This window comes from Acyrthosiphon pisum, chromosome A2, assembly GCF_005508785.2.
Source record: "Acyrthosiphon pisum isolate AL4f chromosome A2, pea_aphid_22Mar2018_4r6ur, whole genome shotgun sequence".
In the NCBI taxonomy this organism is placed as follows: Eukaryota; Metazoa; Arthropoda; class Insecta; order Hemiptera; family Aphididae; genus Acyrthosiphon; species Acyrthosiphon pisum.
Window position 1 is genome coordinate 76,573,545 of NC_042495.1, and position 18,641 is coordinate 76,592,185.

At 26.5% G+C, this 18,641-nt stretch overlaps 1 protein-coding gene across 6 annotated transcripts; it reads left to right on the plus strand.

The window, feature by feature from the left end:
• Positions 1 to 317: 317 nt before the first annotated feature.
• LOC100161826 (histone-lysine N-methyltransferase NSD2) lies at positions 318 to 18,164 on the plus strand. 6 transcript variants are annotated; one of them, XR_003839432.1, is made up of 27 exons: positions 318 to 658; positions 1,225 to 2,168; positions 2,454 to 2,578; positions 2,669 to 2,751; positions 2,826 to 2,919; positions 2,985 to 3,409; positions 4,831 to 4,914; positions 5,008 to 5,067; positions 5,437 to 5,502; positions 5,620 to 6,392; positions 6,788 to 7,000; positions 7,061 to 7,189; positions 7,254 to 7,419; positions 8,232 to 8,382; positions 8,539 to 8,682; positions 8,745 to 8,890; positions 8,980 to 9,131; positions 9,198 to 9,354; positions 9,670 to 9,877; positions 10,530 to 10,619; positions 10,883 to 10,963; positions 11,049 to 11,135; positions 11,201 to 11,287; positions 16,008 to 16,115; positions 16,758 to 16,852; positions 17,120 to 17,212; positions 17,538 to 17,581. XR_003839432.1 is itself a non-coding variant. In XM_029489287.1 (27 exons), the coding sequence occupies exons 2-27, from the start codon at positions 1,244 to 1,246 to the stop codon at positions 17,658 to 17,660; spliced, it is 4,836 nt and encodes a 1,611-aa protein (XP_029345147.1). In that variant the 5' UTR covers positions 318 to 658; positions 1,225 to 1,243; the 3' UTR covers positions 17,661 to 18,164. The 6 variants fall into 6 exon arrangements, 5 of the variants coding, with proteins under 5 accessions (XP_029345147.1, XP_008185362.2, XP_029345146.1 ...); XM_029489287.1 differs by having other exon boundaries at positions 2,457 to 2,578; positions 16,784 to 16,852; positions 17,538 to 18,164; XM_008187140.3 differs by having other exon boundaries at positions 16,784 to 16,852; positions 17,538 to 18,163.
• Positions 18,165 to 18,641: the final 477 nt, after the last annotated feature.

Genomic DNA, 18,641 nt, shown 5'->3' on the forward strand with positions numbered 1-18,641 from the left:
GGGCTCGGTCGCGGGACGGTTGGCAATAGTGCGACGCGAGCTCTCGACGTAACGGTCGGTCTGATGTTCTCCTGTAGGTTATCTGTTTCATTTTGGTAAAAATAATAATTTACATTTTACAAGAGTGTATTCATTCGTCTGCGCTATATGGCTTATACTGCAGGCTGTATCGTTGGGGTGGCATACTGGTGCGCGTTAACTGGTTACGACTTCTGTTACCGCTTTCTTCAACTACCATTTTATCACTCACGCATCTAGTATACTATATACATAATATTATAATTAATAATTATTTATTAATAATTTTAATTATAATTAAATAATTAATGTACTATTTAGTATTTACTATTGTACGAATATACTTATAGTGATATACCTAGGTAGTGTTAAATGCATTTATAAATTCAATATTTGTTTTAACAAGATTCAACGCGGAATGACTGTCTAAATAAATGTCACTTAACGATTGCCTCTTTAGACTGAAAAAAAATCTCGCTACTATACTCTACTACTATTGATGCTGGAGGATCAGGATTAGAGACTTTAGGGCCGAGCTAGTTTATTTAATAAACTTTATCCCGGTTCGTTACCTACGTACCAAAGTCTCTAGGGATTGCTCGTCATGTCTTGACGGAATTTTCGTCGCCGTGTCTCAGAGGTACTGAATACTTATTAGTAAATATTAAACGATTACAAATAAACTGAACTCTATAACGATCGCACTGTGGTGATCTTGCCGAGACATGTAAACAGATCACCAACTCAGGTCACTAATCGAAGACCGAACGCTGTTAAAACGACGCCAAACACCTACCAGTGACTATGTTTACACTGCGACGTTTAAGTTGGTTTAAATCTACGGTTATTTGTAACTCTTACTCTAAAAATAAAATAACTAACGGTAAGAAAGTGAATGTCCGTTGATTCAAGCCCATTTTAACATCACCTTGCTAATGTAGTCACTGGTAGCTGTTGACCGTCGTTTTACCAGCGTTCAGTCTTCAATTAATGTCCTGGGTTGGTGTTCTGTGTTGTTCCTTTGGTAAGATTATTATTACGGTGCAATCGTTACACAATTCAATACTCAAATGCTGTGTGGCGCAGCGCTCCTGATGTCTTGTGAAACGCCTTTTGATGTATTATATGTTTTGCAGAAAGTTGATTACTGTACCAACATAAAGGAACCCTTGAATTGTGTGCTTTATTACAAATTTGTTGTTACAGGTTTGACTTTCTTTACACGATGGCTGACATTACAGAACCGGTTAATGTTTTTTTAGAAACTAGCCAAGACTATGTTAACGATAATGGTCAACCAAATGCGATCGATGTCCTAATTTTTGACAACAATCCTGTGCTACCGAATAATATATCTCATTTACATAGCAACTCATTAAGTAGCGATGAGGCTGAGAATACACCATTGCCGACTGATATATCTCATTTGAATTGCAACTTGTTGAGTAACAACAAGGCTATGAACATACCACTGTTGTCTGATACATGTCATTTAAACAGTGATGATGCTAATATACCTCCGCTGACTGATACATCTAATCTAAATAGCAACTTGTTGAGTAGCGATGAGGCTTTGAATACACCACTACTCTCAGAGACATCTCATTTAAATAGCGACGAGGCTGAGAATACACCACTACTCTCGGAGACATCTCATTTAAATAGTGACGAGGCTGAGAATACACCACTGCTGTCTGTTACATCTCATCAAAATAACAACTTGTTGAGTAGCGATGAGGCTTTGAATACACCACTGCTGTTAGATACATCTAATTTAAATAGCGATGAGGCTGTGAATACACCACTGCTATCAGATACATCTTATTTAAATAGTAACGAGGCTATGAATACACCATTGCTGTTTGATACAACTCATTTAGATAGTGACGAGGCTGTGAATACGCCGCTACCTTCTGATTCATCTCATTTAAATAACGAGGCTGTCAATACACTAACTACTCCTTCCCTTCAAGATTCACTAAATGATATGGATGTGGATGTTTTTGATTCATTACTAGACAAACCTGCTAGTACTAGTTCTAAGCAAATTGAGGATTACAAGATTGGTGATATTGTTTGGGCTAAAATTGGGAAGTATCCATATTGGCCAAGCATTATCTGTGTTGACCCAACATTGAATATTCATTATAGTAAGCTATTTATAATAATATACTTACTCAAATGATTGTTCATCAATGTTCATGATTGAACTACTAATGTAACTTTTAATTAAGTTTTAACAGAATATTATATTGTTAAAAATATAGCATAATATTATAATAACTAACATAATACATAAGGTACATCATTTTTTTAATGAATAAACTTCAAAATGTTCTAGTAATTTGTTAATTAAGTACTATTGTGACTAAATATTACTTTATTATTTTTTCTGACCTTTATGTAAGTTTTTATAATATATTATATTTTTTCAGAAGAAAAAAAGCGTTTATTGATACATGTCCGCTTTTGTAATGATAAAGGTAGAAGAAGTTGGGCCACAACTACTGAAAGTTACAATGGAAAATGTGAATTACTTTTAAAGTATCCTAATACTTTAGTAAGTATAAATTAATACAATATAATTATATATAAGTTGTAAAAGATTTATTTTTAAATTTTTGTATTTTATAATTATTAATATTTACAGACTTACTTTAAGAATAGTAAAAAGCTTATTGATACGTGGGAATTGGCAGTTGAAGAAGCTGATAATTTGATGAAACTTGATAGGTATATTTAGAATACAGTTGTTTATAATACCAAATTATTTTCATTAATTATACAAGATGTATTTTATATTTCAGAGAATCGAGATTGATAGAATTTTTCAAATCTTTTTGTAATTCAGATTCTGTAACTCCATCTGTTTTAAATAAATCATCTGAAGGCACTGTTGCTGTAAGTTAAAATATTATTTGTTATTGATCAAAGTGTTAATTGATTGAATATTATATTATTCTAAGGCTTTAAAAGTACGTACTTATTCAAGAAAAAGATCTCTAGCAGTTCCTGAACAAGATAATGATTTAAAAATAATGAAGACTGAAAACATAGCTATGAATTGTACATCATCAAGATCAATAGATATTCCTTTATTGTCAAGATCAGATGATGTGGATAGTACTGTTTCTGATTTTTCTATGAGCTATGCTTTTATGGAAGACTTAGATTTAAAAGTAAAACAGGAAACTGTAAAAAAAAGAAGATCAACAAAAACGTATCCACCAAAAAGTTCAGTTGCCAATAAACATGATTTATCTTATTCAATAATGAATTCTCCAGAAAATAATGATAGTAATAGTGTATCTGATAATCAAGATAAATACCCGGTTACAACCACAACATCTTATTCTCGTTTGGTACCTCATCATAGGAAACTCGAAATAAGGTAAAAAAAAAAAAAAAAATTTAATATCTAAGTCAAGTAGTTTATTTTTTAGAATTTTTTAAGATATTAATATTTTTTTGATTAAATCAATCTAGAACGCAATAATTATTTTAAAAATATTATTTTTGGAAATTTGCTAACATGAGTATATTTCTTACACTATTTACTAGGGATGGAAAACATTTTTAAAAAAATGTTATTTAACAGAAAAAAACAAAAACAATTAATTAAATGAAAACAAAAAACAACTAAAAAACGATAACAAAAAATCCCAAAAACCGAAAAAAAAATTAAAAACGAAAATAAATTATAGTATTATACATTATTAAATTATACCAGGAAAAAAAAAAATTGGAAAAAATTCATTTGTCTTTAATTTTGAAATCAGAAATTTTGAATTTTTCTAATTTTTATATAGTTAAATTATAATTTTGATTTAAAATTTCAATTTTAAGAATGATTTAATTTAATTTTTAACTTTTTAGTGCATTTCTGTATTATGTGTTACTATTATAACTTAAAAGTTAAAAGTTATAAGTTATAAAAATATAATATTAAAAAAAAATATATATTATCAAAAACGTTATTTGGAAACGATAGGAAAATAACGTTTTTAAAAACGATATTTTTTAAATCAATAAACAAAAACAAAAAAAAAAATTTAAAACGTTTCCATCCCTGCTATTTACTATACTCCGTTCCACGAGAGAGTGCGACTGGGCGGTGACCAAAACGCGTTCATTTCTGCGCATCCCCACCATATTCCTGCCAAGGTTCTGTACTGTCAGTATTTGTCGATCGCCGTCGTACCGTTGTCGAATGTCAAGCCGTTGTATACAGAGGACAGCCGCCATATGGTAGAAATTTGGCCTCATGACGTCAGAGCAAATTCATTTGGATGCGCGTGGCGGTCGCACTCTCTCGTGGAACAGAGTATAATCATATAATTTTAACAATTTTTGTCATACGTTTATGTTGCATAAATTTTTTTTTTTTTGTAAATTCTTTCTGTTACACTTTGTATATTATAAAAGATGTCAAACATTGGCATCTGTTAGGAGGGGGGGTTGGCATGTCCCTACTTTTATTTTTGTTCATATTAATTGTTTTATTACTTGTAAAAACAAAACTTAGTATGTGCTATATATTTCCCCCCCCCCCTTTAGATATTTGTGTGTATGTGGATTGTGGGGCTAGGATTTGTCACTTAAAATTAAGGTGATCACTTGTCAGAGAGCTAGTGACGCCAGACTATGCTTGTCCTCAATGCACTTAAGTGAGTATGGTCAGCCATCACTTTGCCAGGCCCCTCTTTATTAATTAGATGTTAACTGTTATTGAAATGTCTAATTGATACATTTTTTCTACTAGAGATAAAAAAAAATGATTTGATCTTATTTTTTTAATATTATAAATTCTAGCATATTAGAAGGAGAATATGATCAAGATAATATTATTTTTCCAAGTTCACGTCGTTCAAAAAAAAAAAATACAATTCATATCAAGTAAGTTTAAATATATTTAATTATCAGTGTATTTGTTTATTATGAAGGTATATTATTATGTTTTTAAATATTATTTTGTGTTTATAATTGCAGTACCAACTCAAATAAAGAAATCAATTTAATTAACGGTGATCATTCTATACGTTTACAAAGGTATAATATTAGTGATATAATTTAAATAGTGTTATGAGAATATTATTTTTTGAAAACAAGTTGAATTGAGCATTCATTTTTTTTAGTCTATTTTTGGTTCAAGTATTGTATTATCGACAATTCTTAATTATTCTAAATTAGTACTGAAAGTTACTCGTGTATTTGAAGGTATTGCTCGCTTACCTATACACAATATAAAATATTGTGGTTTTATAATATTTATAGTTTTTACATTTATTTTTCCCCAAAAAATAGTACTCATGTTGATGAGTATAAAATAAATACAACTGAGTTCATTTTCTCGACTAGATAATTTTTTTATAGTCTAGTACTCAAGCAATTAAAATTAAATATTTATATGTATTCTAGTTCATCCAATTCTAAGAAAACAGTTACTAGAAAACGACTTATTGAAAAAGAAAACTCTACTGGAAGGTAACATTTTAAACTGAAAGTTATTATTTCTAAAAGATTTACTTATGTTTTTTGGAAACTAAAATAAAATTAATTATATTGTATTAATTTTTATTTTCAATTTTCTGTGGTCTTCAGAAAATCTACTACAGTTAAACATGAAAGTAGCCCAGAACCAGATACGACAGAAAGTGAAGCTTCTTCAAAAAATGAAACATACAGTTCAGTTTTCTTAACTAGTTCACAAAACAAACAGCTTTTTACAAAAACCTGGAAAAGAGCGTGTGTAGTTTGTAAAAATATTAAAGACACAGTTAAATGTTTGGGCCCATGTCAAAGTTATTTTCATAAAGAATGTTTGAATAAGAGCGAAGAAAGATATAATAAGACCAAAAGTATACCAATGACTAAAACTAAAATTAAAAAAACGTCTGGTCGCCGTAAAAGGCATTACTCAAAAATCACACAGAAAAATGAAGGTTCTATTGTTGATAATCCTCAGCTTATAAGTAACTTAGAAGAAGAAAACACTGCTAAATTATTTAAAAAAGATGATGACGTGAAATCTAATTGCTTGCAGACCTTATCTCAAACCCAATGTTCTAGTTATACTAATGAAGAAACCATATCGCTTAATCAATTTGAATCGGATGAACTATTTAAAAATGATAATTGCATTCTTACTGAAAATGATAATACTCAAAGTGAATTAGAAAGTGTAAATGAAGATTCTATTTCGGGAACATCTGAAGAAAAAAATGTTACTCCAACTGTACCAATCAACATTGATGAAAAAATATCATTGGATAATTTAAAATATATGTGCAGCCTATGTAAAGCTGGTAAAACAAACTGTTTTGTGTGTGGCTTGGATATTGACGATCCTGGACAAAAGATTGTTTGTAAAATATGTAAGTTAAAATATCAAAAATAAGTGAATTATTTTTACTATTGTCCTATTATAATTTATTATACAATGTTAACAGATATTGATATGGGTACATGAGCTGTTATATAATTTCATAACTTTTAAAATTAAAATATGAATTAAATGTTATGTCAACTCTGATAGTCATAATTTCTTTAACAAATTTAAATTAAAAAAAGTCATAAAATCATTACATTAAAGTTTTTATTAAATTACATTTTGAAGCATTAAAGACTGAACAATTAATGAATTAGTTTATGTTTTGAATTTACTTTTACTTAAATTTAGACTGTAAAGTATATGCTAGATCTATGAATCAACACAAAATGTTAAATGTTAAATACGATTTACTGATAAAGTAAAATAAATTATTTTTAGCCAGCTGTGGAAAATATTTTCATGAATCTTGTTTAAAAGATTGGCCTCAATGTCAGTGGATTCAAGGATCACGGAACAATGTCCGATGTGTAGTATGTCCACATCATGTTTGTCATTTATGCATTTCGGATAACCCTAAAAGTTCATGTACAACTCATTTTCCCGCTGAAAAAATAACCCGGTGTATAAAATGCCCAACAGCCTATCATAGAAGTAATACTATTTTAAAATAATTCATAATTTTCGATGTTTATATTTTGTATGTATTTATAGGTGAATACTGTTTACCAGCTGGTTGTCAAGTCTTAACATACAATGATATTATTTGCAGTCGACATTTTGAACCTGTTAAAGTGCAAATATATCATTATAATGCTACCTGGTGTTTTATTTGTGCATTAGGTGATTATTATATCAAATGATTAAGTCTGTTTGGTTTCTATCAAACACATTTTATATTTTTAAGGAGGTGGTTCATTAGTTTTCTGTGATTTGTGTCCATCGTCATTCCACATTGATTGTTTAAATCAGGATCCATCAGAATTTGAAGGCGGTTTTACTTGTGAAGAATGTCAAACTGGACGATATCCTCTATATGGTGAAATTGTATGGGTTAAGATTGGAAACTATAGGTATGATTCTTGATTTTATTTATCACTACAGTGTTAAATAATTAACATTATTAATTTTTGAGGTAACAAGGCCTAAAAAACATCTAATCTAGAATTTTTTCCATGACATCATAGGTATTGACTATAATTTTTTGACCACAGACGTTTTTAAATATTTATTACAGAAATTATAGTTTTCGACTTCCTTAATTTTATGATTTTAATCTGTATTTACATTATAAACATTAATTTTCGTGTTTTTGACTTAATGGATTTGTTATCCTCCTGTTACTTGCTGGTACCTAAATTCATATGGATAATATAAATTATATTTCTATATACTTTCACAATTTATACAGAACATGTTTTAGACATTTCTTATAAATATTAACAATATAGTGACACATACAAAATGTTTGTTATTATATATATTATATGCTCTGTATATCTATATGAAAAAAAATTGATGGTTTTATCTAGCTATATAATTTATATAAATTCTGTTACAAGCGAGTGGCAGGAGTATAATCAAACTAGTCAATCCCCATCAAAACAGCACCTACCACTACAAGATCAGTTTTCTCATTTGTGGGAAACTATGCACCAAAAATGTATATTCTTTTGGTAAATAGACTATATCACTGATAAATTTAAAAATTATATGTTTTTATAATTGTATTATTAAGTATTGTTGCGTTCTCCCTAATTTTTGTATAGGTAAAATTGTATATTTATTGTTGAAAAGTTAAATTGAATGTGGATTATATTTAGTGATAAAATATCTAATTTTGTTGATTAATCTTACAAATATTTCTAATTATACTTATTTTTAGATGGTGGCCAGCTCAAATTATTTTCCCAAATGAAGTTCCTGATACTGTAAGTGCAATATCACATTCTGTTGGACAATTTGCTGTTCGATTTTTTGGAACATATGATTATTATTGGGTAAATCGAGGACGAGTATTTAACTTTCATGAAGGGGTAATTATAACTTGTTTATGAATCTAGAATAAAAAAAATGTATATAAATTAGTTTGGTTGAGTCTAATACTAGCATTACAAAATCGCATCAGAAAAAAATTAGCTCTATTTTCATAAAACTTTGGAGCAATGTCCTAATTGTGTTTTTTATTTTAGGATGATGAGAATGTTTTAAGAAAAAATAATGTGAAGGTTATAGATAAAGTGTTTCAAGATTCTATTTTAGAAGCAGCTCAAGCCCATAGTGCTTATATTAAAGAAAAGGAAAAAAATGATGCTATAGTAGCAAAATCTTTTACGGTATGTTATATATAATTTTTGATTAATAATTTATATTACTTTTTATTTTATTGTTATTATAGAAGCCTCCAAAATTTACAAGAATAAAATTCAACAAACCCATTGGCAATGTCAAAAATATGGAATTTGATATTACCGCAATGACTCCCTGTGAATGTGATCCCACAAAGCCAAACCCATGTGGTCCCGGTTCTGATTGTATAAATAGGTATTTTATTTATAACATTTCCAAATTACCTATTTAAATTTTTACTAAATTTTGTATTTTGTTTTTCCTAATTTTGAATTAACTTATAGAATGCTTATGTTTGAATGTGAACCAAAAGTATGTCCTGCTGGAGACAAATGTAATAACCAAAGATTTGAAAAAACATTGTACCCTGCTATGGTCCCGTTTTTGACTAAAGGTAGAGGTTGGGGTCTTAAGACATTAGAAGATATAAAAGAAGGTTTGATAATACTAAACAGTTTAGTATAATTTTAAAATAGTGTTATAATGGTTGTTTAAAATTAAGGTTCATTTGTGATCGAGTATGTCGGTGATGTAATTGATGAAGAAGAATTTCAAAGGAGATGCTTGGAAATGCATCAAAGGAATGAACAAAATTATTATTTTTTGACTATTGATAATTCTAGAACAATTGACGCTGGGCCAAAAGGAAATTTATCAAGGTAAAAACTAATTTTTATAAATTAAAATTATACTTCTGAATTTTTTTAACTTAACCTACCCTGAGAAAGTGTCGTAAGAGACAATGAGAACAGATATATAAAGTATATAAAGAATTTAGAATGTTGTGTTACTGTAATTTCTTTATAATTCTTGAATATTAAAGTTTTTTCTTATTTTAAGTTTAATGACTTAGTATAAAATATTTAAAAACCTTAACTTTTAGTTTGTGTTATATAATATGGTTAACAAGTTATTTTGTAAGCATATTTATGGTAACATTTACTTGAATTTAATATTTTTTTTATCTACAACAGGTTTATGAACCATTCGTGTGAACCTAATTGTGTAACCCAAAAATGGACAGTGAATGGAGATACTAGAATTGGACTTTTTGCTTTACAAGACATTCCAACTGGTACAGAGCTGGTTTTTGATTACCGTTTGCAGAGTTGCGCGGGAGTAGAGAAAAAACCTTGTCAATGTGGAGCTACAAGATGTTCTAAATTTATTGGAGTGAAAGTGGTAATTATTGTTTATTATGTTAACATTTTAAGTGTTGAAAATGTATGGTGTATGATCTTACACGGTAAGTAATACATGAAGACATAGACATTTGTTGTCTCTGTCTTACTAGTGTGTAACGCCGCAAATTTTACACTCAGTAAATGACATTTAGCTCCGTTTGTTTCAAAATTAGGGTGAATTGATCTCTCATAAAATTAAATGGTAAGATGATTATTAAGAGCATCTCTATGGTTTTTATTATATTTTAATTTTAAAGCGAGTAAATTGTAAATTCTTTGTAAATCTTAAAATACTCGTTTTAAAATTAAAATTTAACAAAAAGCGTATGAGGTGCCCTATATAATTTTCTTACCTTTCAATTTTATAAAGAGGTCAATTCACTCTGATTTTTAAATTAGCGGAGCTAAATGTGATCTGCCGAGGGTAAAATTTGCGACGTTACATACTTATGAGACGGAGACAACAAATGTCTGCGTAGAGTCCTCTTCAAAGAGATTGTTAGACCGCACCAAACGTTGCTAGTATTTATATGGATGATTCAGATGTTTTAGCAACGTATAGAGCCTTTTTTCCACAAATTATGGTTATGGGGCAGGTATAAGGAAGATGATCATTGTATTAAAATAAATTAAAATATTTAATTTCATAGGAAGAAGAGAAAAAGAAAGTAATTTCAAGTAACGATGTTGATAAGTGCAAGGTTTCTTCAAAAAACAAACGAAAACCGTTAAAACTGAAGGTAATTATATACTAATGTAATATAGCTAAATTCTTAAACCAATAAAAATGCATTTGCTTACTCAGTTAGAATAAAAATTGTGCTACTAGGATTTCCATTTGATCATCAATGATTTCATAGTTATAAATTATAATAATAAATAATAAATTAAATCATTGTGGCCTATCCTTATTCTTTGTATATATAATTTATACTTAAAACATTTAGATGTTTCATTTATTTTGTTATTTATTTTTGTAAAGTAAATTTTCCTTATTTCATAGGATAATGTTTCTGACTCAGACAAGTCAAAATTATCTAAAGTAATTAGCAATGATCAAAAGATATCTACAACTGAAAATAAGGTAATAAATAAATCACAACAATTGGCTTTTATTATTTTTATTGTTATAAAAATGTATATAATAAAAATCAAATAAATGTATATAGGTTGAAGCATCTAATGCTGAGAAAATTGTACTTTCCAAAAAATCCAAATCTAAAACATCTATTGGAAAATCATCAACTACCTCAAAAGTATATTTTAATGACTTAATATTCGACTCATACTTAATTATTTTTCTTTTTCGTTTTGATATTAGAATGCAAATTTGGAACCCTCAGAAACACCTGCTGTTGTTAAAGGGAAATGGAAAAATTCAGCTAGGAACATCGCCAATATCACCAAAGTATGTAACAAAAAAAACAATTAAGAGATCTACATTGTAATTATAAATCTATGTCAAATTGTCATAGTCTGTTTTAATTTATTAAAATTTTTAATAACTGACAAATCAATTTAAATTTAAATTACCTTTAAAACTTAATGTTATATATAAAATTTATTGATTTAAATTTTGAAAGGTGAATTTTTAATAAATTTTTTATACAGGTTTTAGTAATTCTGTAATATCTACCACTTTTTGTTCTCCTTTCAATTTAGATTACCAAAAATATCTATTTGAAAATTATCGGAATTATTTAGGTACATAAAGTACTTGATTCATAAATCAATTTGTATGTTATTAATTTATTATTATCCTATATTATAATATTATATAAAAATCATTGACTTTGTACAATTATTAAGTATGTTGAAAACTTTAGTAATAAAATAAAAATGTATATATTTTTAATAACTTTTAAACCATTTAGGGCTGTTCTTACAATGTCCGGTAAAGTGTCGGTTAACGCTAATTAATTGATAACAGTTTTTATTACTGGCAGAATTGGGCCAGTTGAGTGTCTGTTAACTTTAACCGGACATTGTTAGAACGGCCCTTGATTTTATAAGTTCCAATTGGTAAATGATATAATAAGAATTTTTATTCACAAATGTAATCAATCAAACCGGTCATACCCAGTCCAGATATGTAATTTTTATTGTGTAAGAAACATAATATGGTATACAAAATTAAACAGGACAAAATATTAACTGTTAGTATATTTTAGTTTTATTGTCCAAATGAAAATATATGTTTGTTAAAAGTATCATTCATTTGCAAAAACATTTTGAATATAATATTTTTTTATTTAAATGCGCTTAACTGCACTTTGTATTATATCGCTATTCTAATAAATTATCTTTTTCAATAATAAAAAATTTATTTATATTAACTCACAATATCAAAAATGTTAGGTTTCCTTTGTACATATTCAAAGAAATACTTATAAGTTATAATCAATATGTTTTGTCATGTTTTTCATTTTTAATCTTCATTTCATCTTTTTTCTAACTATGGTTTAAAAATCAAATTTTTAATACTAAATAATTTTTGTTAACAATGATCAAGTATTATTGTATAAGATTATGTATACATGGTTTTTCCTGAGAATAATTTTTTCTAACTTATGTTTAGGCAGTTGTAGGAGTGTATTAACATGGTGAGACATGTTTATGTATAATGTTTATTCTTTAATTTTAAATACTCTATTCAATTTAAGAAAGTTATTTGTTGACTACAAGTTTTTGTCGGTTGTGGGCAACAACCATTTGTATCCCCTAGTAAGTCAACCACTGTTATATATATGCCATTTGGCAAAGCCGCACAAATTGACTGCCGGAGTATGTTTCTTTACTTGAATAGAGTATAGAGTATATTTCATAATATTAATTGTATATATTTATATTTTATTTTAATATTTTAGCACCAATTTATTTCTACAATTATATTAAATTAATGATATTTACTAGTGACTATGTAGCCTCTAATAATTATATCTTTGTTTAACATTTGATAATTTTCATGTCAAAATAGTTTTTATTTAATATACAGACGTCATTAATAACATAAACACACAGTATATCAATACATGTTTTGCAGAACATTCCAACAACTTTTGTTTCCAATTCATGATTCCAAAACAATTATTTTTTAATATGTCCATTTATTTTTATTTAATAATTAAATACATTTAAACTAGATCTTAGTTCTGATATCTGATACAGATATTTTAAATGGGAGGGGTTACATTAAAAATCATATATTTAGAGTAATTTTTTAAGTATGCTCGTCCCCATTTTTATCTTTAATTATAGTACATTTATTTAAATTTTTAGTATATATAAAAGCTATAATTTTTGTACACTCCATCGTCTGGGCGATACAAACTTCTATTTTTCAAATGAGAACCCCCATTTATTTCTGCAAATTAATTAATGGATAATTTACTTGAAATTTTAGTGTATCTAAATCAAAATTCTGATGAGTAGTTTCTTATTTATTAAAATGTTTAGATAATAATCCTTAAAAATTGTTTAACAAAAATTTAAACTGTAATATATTAAAATAAAATATATTAATTTTTTTTTTTTTTTGGTTCATATGATTTTATTCAATCTGTTACAAAAAAGAAGAACAACTGATGGTTTATAAGTTAAAATAAATAAAAATAAAAAAGGCAAATTTGACATACTGTAAAGGCCTCCCAGTGGAGGTACCTACGACATGAGTAAAAATAAAATATTAGATGTAGGATTTAATAAGCTTGGATCATTTTTACAATTTATATTATTGATAGATTAATATTTATTACCAACATGTTCAAATCATCTTAGTCCCTATATTTACTTAGCCCATTACCATGGACATATTATTCTTGGTACACAAAGTTATACAACTAAAAATCTGCTCACTGATTTAAATATATATAAAAAATAAAATGTGCTGTATAATTATAAGTGAAAAATAAGGGTCCCTATTTGAAAAACAGAAGTTTGTATTGTCAAAATATCATCCTTCAGTAGTACAAGAAAATCTTAAGTATTCAACAATACTGGTCTTCAAGTGTATTTAAAATTCTAAAAATCATAATTTCATTATATGCGTAATTTAAGCATAAATGTAATAGAGGGTGTAGTCGTAAAAATTACCACGTATTCGAATAGTTTTTGAATTGTAATATTTTAGAAGTAGAATTATTTAAAAACATATCAGAAATTTGAGCATAAAATAATATAGCTATATAAATCCAATAGCTTGATAGTTGAAAAATACAGAGATATACCGATATAATAAATATCTATAAATATTTGTTGACCAGTCGGCTCATGTATTTATCTGAACCTAATCAATAAATCAGTAATCTCTACAATAAAATGAGTTGTTTATATTATAGAATATAATATTGAATATCCGATATCTAATAATAACTTCGGTAGTGACCGTAACAACACTTGGTTTGTAATTTATTTTTATTTTTTATAAATATAGGTATTGTGAAGGTAAATTATCAGCAATTTTTAAATTGTATTCATTTTTATATGTTATTACCTTTCTCCCTCTCATATGTGTATGAGATGTGCCACTGAATACAACAATTTTATTACTAAAGAAAAATGAATCAGTATAATTTATACCAACTCAAAATATCAATTGGTTCTTAATTGGAATTGCCACTTGCTCTTTCATCAATTTATATTAATACTTTCATTTTATACTAAATTTGTTCTGCTGTATAAAATAAAGAATTCATAACAAATTTGTTTTGTGGAGAATCTTTAAAAGTTTTTATTACATTAATTACGTTTCAGTAAATGCACGATTGTTTGATTTCATCAATTGTTCTACATTGTTTAACATTCATATTTATTTCACTAATTTTTAAATTGTATTCTAATAATAATAATAGTTGTAACTTGTAATTCCTTAGAACTAAAAATGTATAAGAAATTTTTTTATTTAAAATAAGTTTTAATTGAATTTAAATTAATAAATGAATAATGTGCTTGTTGCACTACCTTTATTTCAAATTTGACGATATTGATACTATTATTAAAACAAAATAATAAAATCAATTAATATGTAGTATTTTTATGAACAGTTGATAATTATTTTTAAGGTGAATGTACAGGTTTTTAACATCAATTGGTATTATATTTCTTGAATTATCCTATTTTTAAATTAAGTGTTAGTGTTAGTGTTATTTGGAAAAGATTTCTAATTCTCTTTCTAAATGTAGCTCTTGTAATCCTATTATTTTCTGTATGAGAGTTATATGTGGGTAAGTTTAAATTATGTTATGTCTCTGGTTTATAAATTAGATTTAAGATGAATATATTTATGAAGTGAATTACAGAGATAAAAAATGTAATTAATGCCTATACCTACTTTTATGAAATGTATTACATAACTTTTACAAACTTAAAAATAATATGATTTCAATAAAAAAAAAAAATTATAAACATTCAATATTAGATTTTAATTCAGTATGCTTTAGTTTATAGTTTTTATCAAATTCTTAGGTAAAAAAAAAAAACTAGTGCTAAAGTGAAAGTTTGGTAGGTAGTGAAAGTGTTGTATCTCGTAACATAACATCTGAATTATCACAAGGATAAACCAAGTACCAACATGTATGTTAATACATGTTTTATTATAAGTATCTCAAATAAATTTAACTTAAATTAATTTTTATTTATCTCAGGTCATAACAATATTTTCAGTGCGTGATACAATTAAATATAATATTTTCTTACTGTTGAGAGAATCATTCAAACAGTTCATTAACTTCATTATCTCTAATTGTATATAACATTATGTATTTTATGTCATGTTGTTCCTCTTAATTCTACAAGTCCTACAGATAATTTTTTTTTTTTGTAATTTTCAAAAAATATTAATAATATAATAAGTAATGTTAATTTTTCTTTTTTTTTTCTTTATGGATTTTTAGAAATTTTTTGTATTGAATGTTGATGCTACATTTGTCAATATTGCCCACTTATGTCTACTTTTTTAAAACTTTTTAAAATTGAAAATTTGAGAAAACTAATAATACTGATGGGGTAAAATCTTTGTAGAATTAAGGTAATCTGGGGATAGTTATTTTATAATACTGTATATTAGTTGTCACTTATGATGAATAATTTATTTTTGTGTGTAAATGAATTTTTTTTTTTATAACTTTTAGGATGACATTACAGTTGATGATTCTACGCAATCCGAAGAAAATGTTGGTTCAAAAAGAAAGCTAAAGAATGGTTTATCCTCGCTTTCTTCGAGAAAACTTCTGATAAAAGTATGACATTACAAGATAATTATTAAAATTTTTTTTTTGCACTGTGAGATTTTTAATTAGTAATACAAAACCATCATAATATTTTGTAGTTTATGTAAAATACAGAGTAAATACTTTTTTATACTTTAATTTGGACAGACAAAATGTACATATTGTTAATTATTTTAATGAATTTATACTATATACTGATGTAACTTTATGAATGATTATTGTTTAATTGTGACAAAACATACTAAATCATTGTTTATATTTTATATTGCTTTTTTATCTTAACCAATATTTACTTATTATATTTGATTTAATAATATAATATAATATAAACCACTCTTAATTTGAATTGCTTCATTTATTAAAAACTGTATGTTTGATTTCTCGTTTAACTAGATTAAACTTAAACATTTTAATTTTTGTATTTAACAATGTGTTTAAAAACTTCACCTATGTAAAATATTATGAAGTTCATGCAAGGTAATGTCCACTAGTATTATATTAATGAAATTGGTTTCTCATTTGTATAGTTTTTTATTTTAAACATAGTTCATAAAATGTAACACCTAGTGGTATTGAAATATATATGAGCTATGTACAAAAATAAAAAACTATATATGAACTAATTTTATTTATAATTTGTTGTTGCTTCAGGTTTATACGTGCTTTTCGTGTTTTAGGATGATACATCGGTTACAGACAATTCTGTTATAGTGAAAAAGGATAGAAAATTCAACAGTTATAAAAAAGTAGGAAATTATTCAATTATACTTTTAACAAAAATGTGTTACAATAATTAATTTCATATTTTTCAATTTCATCAACTAACAACAATAAATTGTCTTCATTTATTTTATTTGATCCTATACAAAAATTAAAAACAACTTTTTAATCAATATGTTCAAGAAAAAAATTGAATTATTTTTATTTATCGAGTATTATATTTTAAGTTTGATGAGTTATGTTTCTAGGTTTGAACTAATCACCTATTATATTTTGAAATATTTCTTTTTCAGAAGAATCTGATAAAACAAAATTTGTCACCTGTGCCATCACCTATCCTAACCAAGTTATCATCAGCTAAAACTTTATATTCTTCTGAAGATAAAGTAAGTTAAAATATATAACTTGATTTGCATTAGTTGTAGATAAATGTTTATAACAATATTAGGAACTTGGTGTGAGTTTTATAAATATTAAGGATATAAAAACAAGAATTTCAAGAAAACCTACTAAAGACCTTACAAACAATGAACAGATGTTTGAGATATTAGAAAACATAAATTTAATTCAATACTTTGTCATTATTGTAGTAACTGAAGTTGCATAATATGTAAACAACACCTAATTTATTATTTCATAGCATGAATTAATTTTTCTAGTGTTTGACTTAAATTAATATTAATATTCATATATTTAATATCTGTTAATTAGGGCAATGATATTAAGTCTGACAAATCAACAAGACCTCAAGAACAATCTCGGAATAATTTAACTAGACTGGCAAAAAGTAGACATTTATTTTTATCCAAAGTGAATATAAAATATCTATTATAAATAATTAACAATTAATACTACAAAAAAGGTTTTCTGGACCTTAGAAAACATTTTTCCATATCATCCTGACCGCCTTCGAAATCAATCGCTGACCCCTGATATACCGGATAGCTTATTTAACATAAGACATTCTTTATTTCAAAATTTTATCAACGTTTTTAAAAATATTTTTTTTTATATGGTTTGAAGTTGTTACTCAACAACAGTTCTTAAAAAATTATATTTTTATCCTTACAACTTTTTAAGTTTTTACTTTTTTGAATGAGAACATACAGTTCAACATACAGTTTCATTTTTGAAAGCAAAATATTTTTCTGATTATTTTTGAACATGAATTTTGAATTTATAACTAATAATTAATGAGTTCTAAGTATTTAATGTTTTGATGAGTAGAGTGGGATGATGAGCGGTTACCCCACAAAATGTTGGTCCACTACTCTGCTCATTTGAACTTTAAATGCGTATAACTCCTAAACAACTATTACTAAATTCAATTTTTTTTCTATAAAAACAATTGGAAAAAAGGTGGGTAAGTGGATGTCGCTCTGCTGTACAGTAGGTTAGAAGTGGGTCACTGTATAATGGACAGTATTAAATTTGAATTCAATGATATAATATCACTGTATAAGAAAAACGATTCTGAGCGGAGACGGTATATCAGTCTATGTATTAGACATATATATACTTATCTATGGTATTAAAAAAAAATTGACCTATAATAGGTACCTATAATAAATTCCAAATTAATCATATCATAATATCTATTAGGTACTTATAAGTTATAACGCGTTATACATCAACAAAAAACCGTGGTAAAATCATAGATATATAATAGTATACTTTAGAAGTTTCAAGTACCCACGAATAATATTATACAATCACAACAAAATAACTTAAATAGTTATCCTAGGTTTTTAATATGTAATTTCGTCCAAATTTGTACTTAAAATGACTATAAAAATAAACTGTGTAAATGTATTT

Coding starts and splice junctions, on each gene's coding strand:
- LOC100161826 (XM_008187140.3), top strand. CDS start 1,244: ATGGCTGACATTACAGAACCGGTTAATGTTTTTTTAGAAACTAGCCAA. Junction 10,620..10,882: donor GAAAACCGTTAAAACTGAAG/GTAATTATATAC, acceptor CTTATTTCATAG/GATAATGTTTCTGACTCAGA. Junction 11,136..11,200: donor AATCATCAACTACCTCAAAA/GTATATTTTAAT, acceptor TTTTGATATTAG/AATGCAAATTTGGAACCCTC.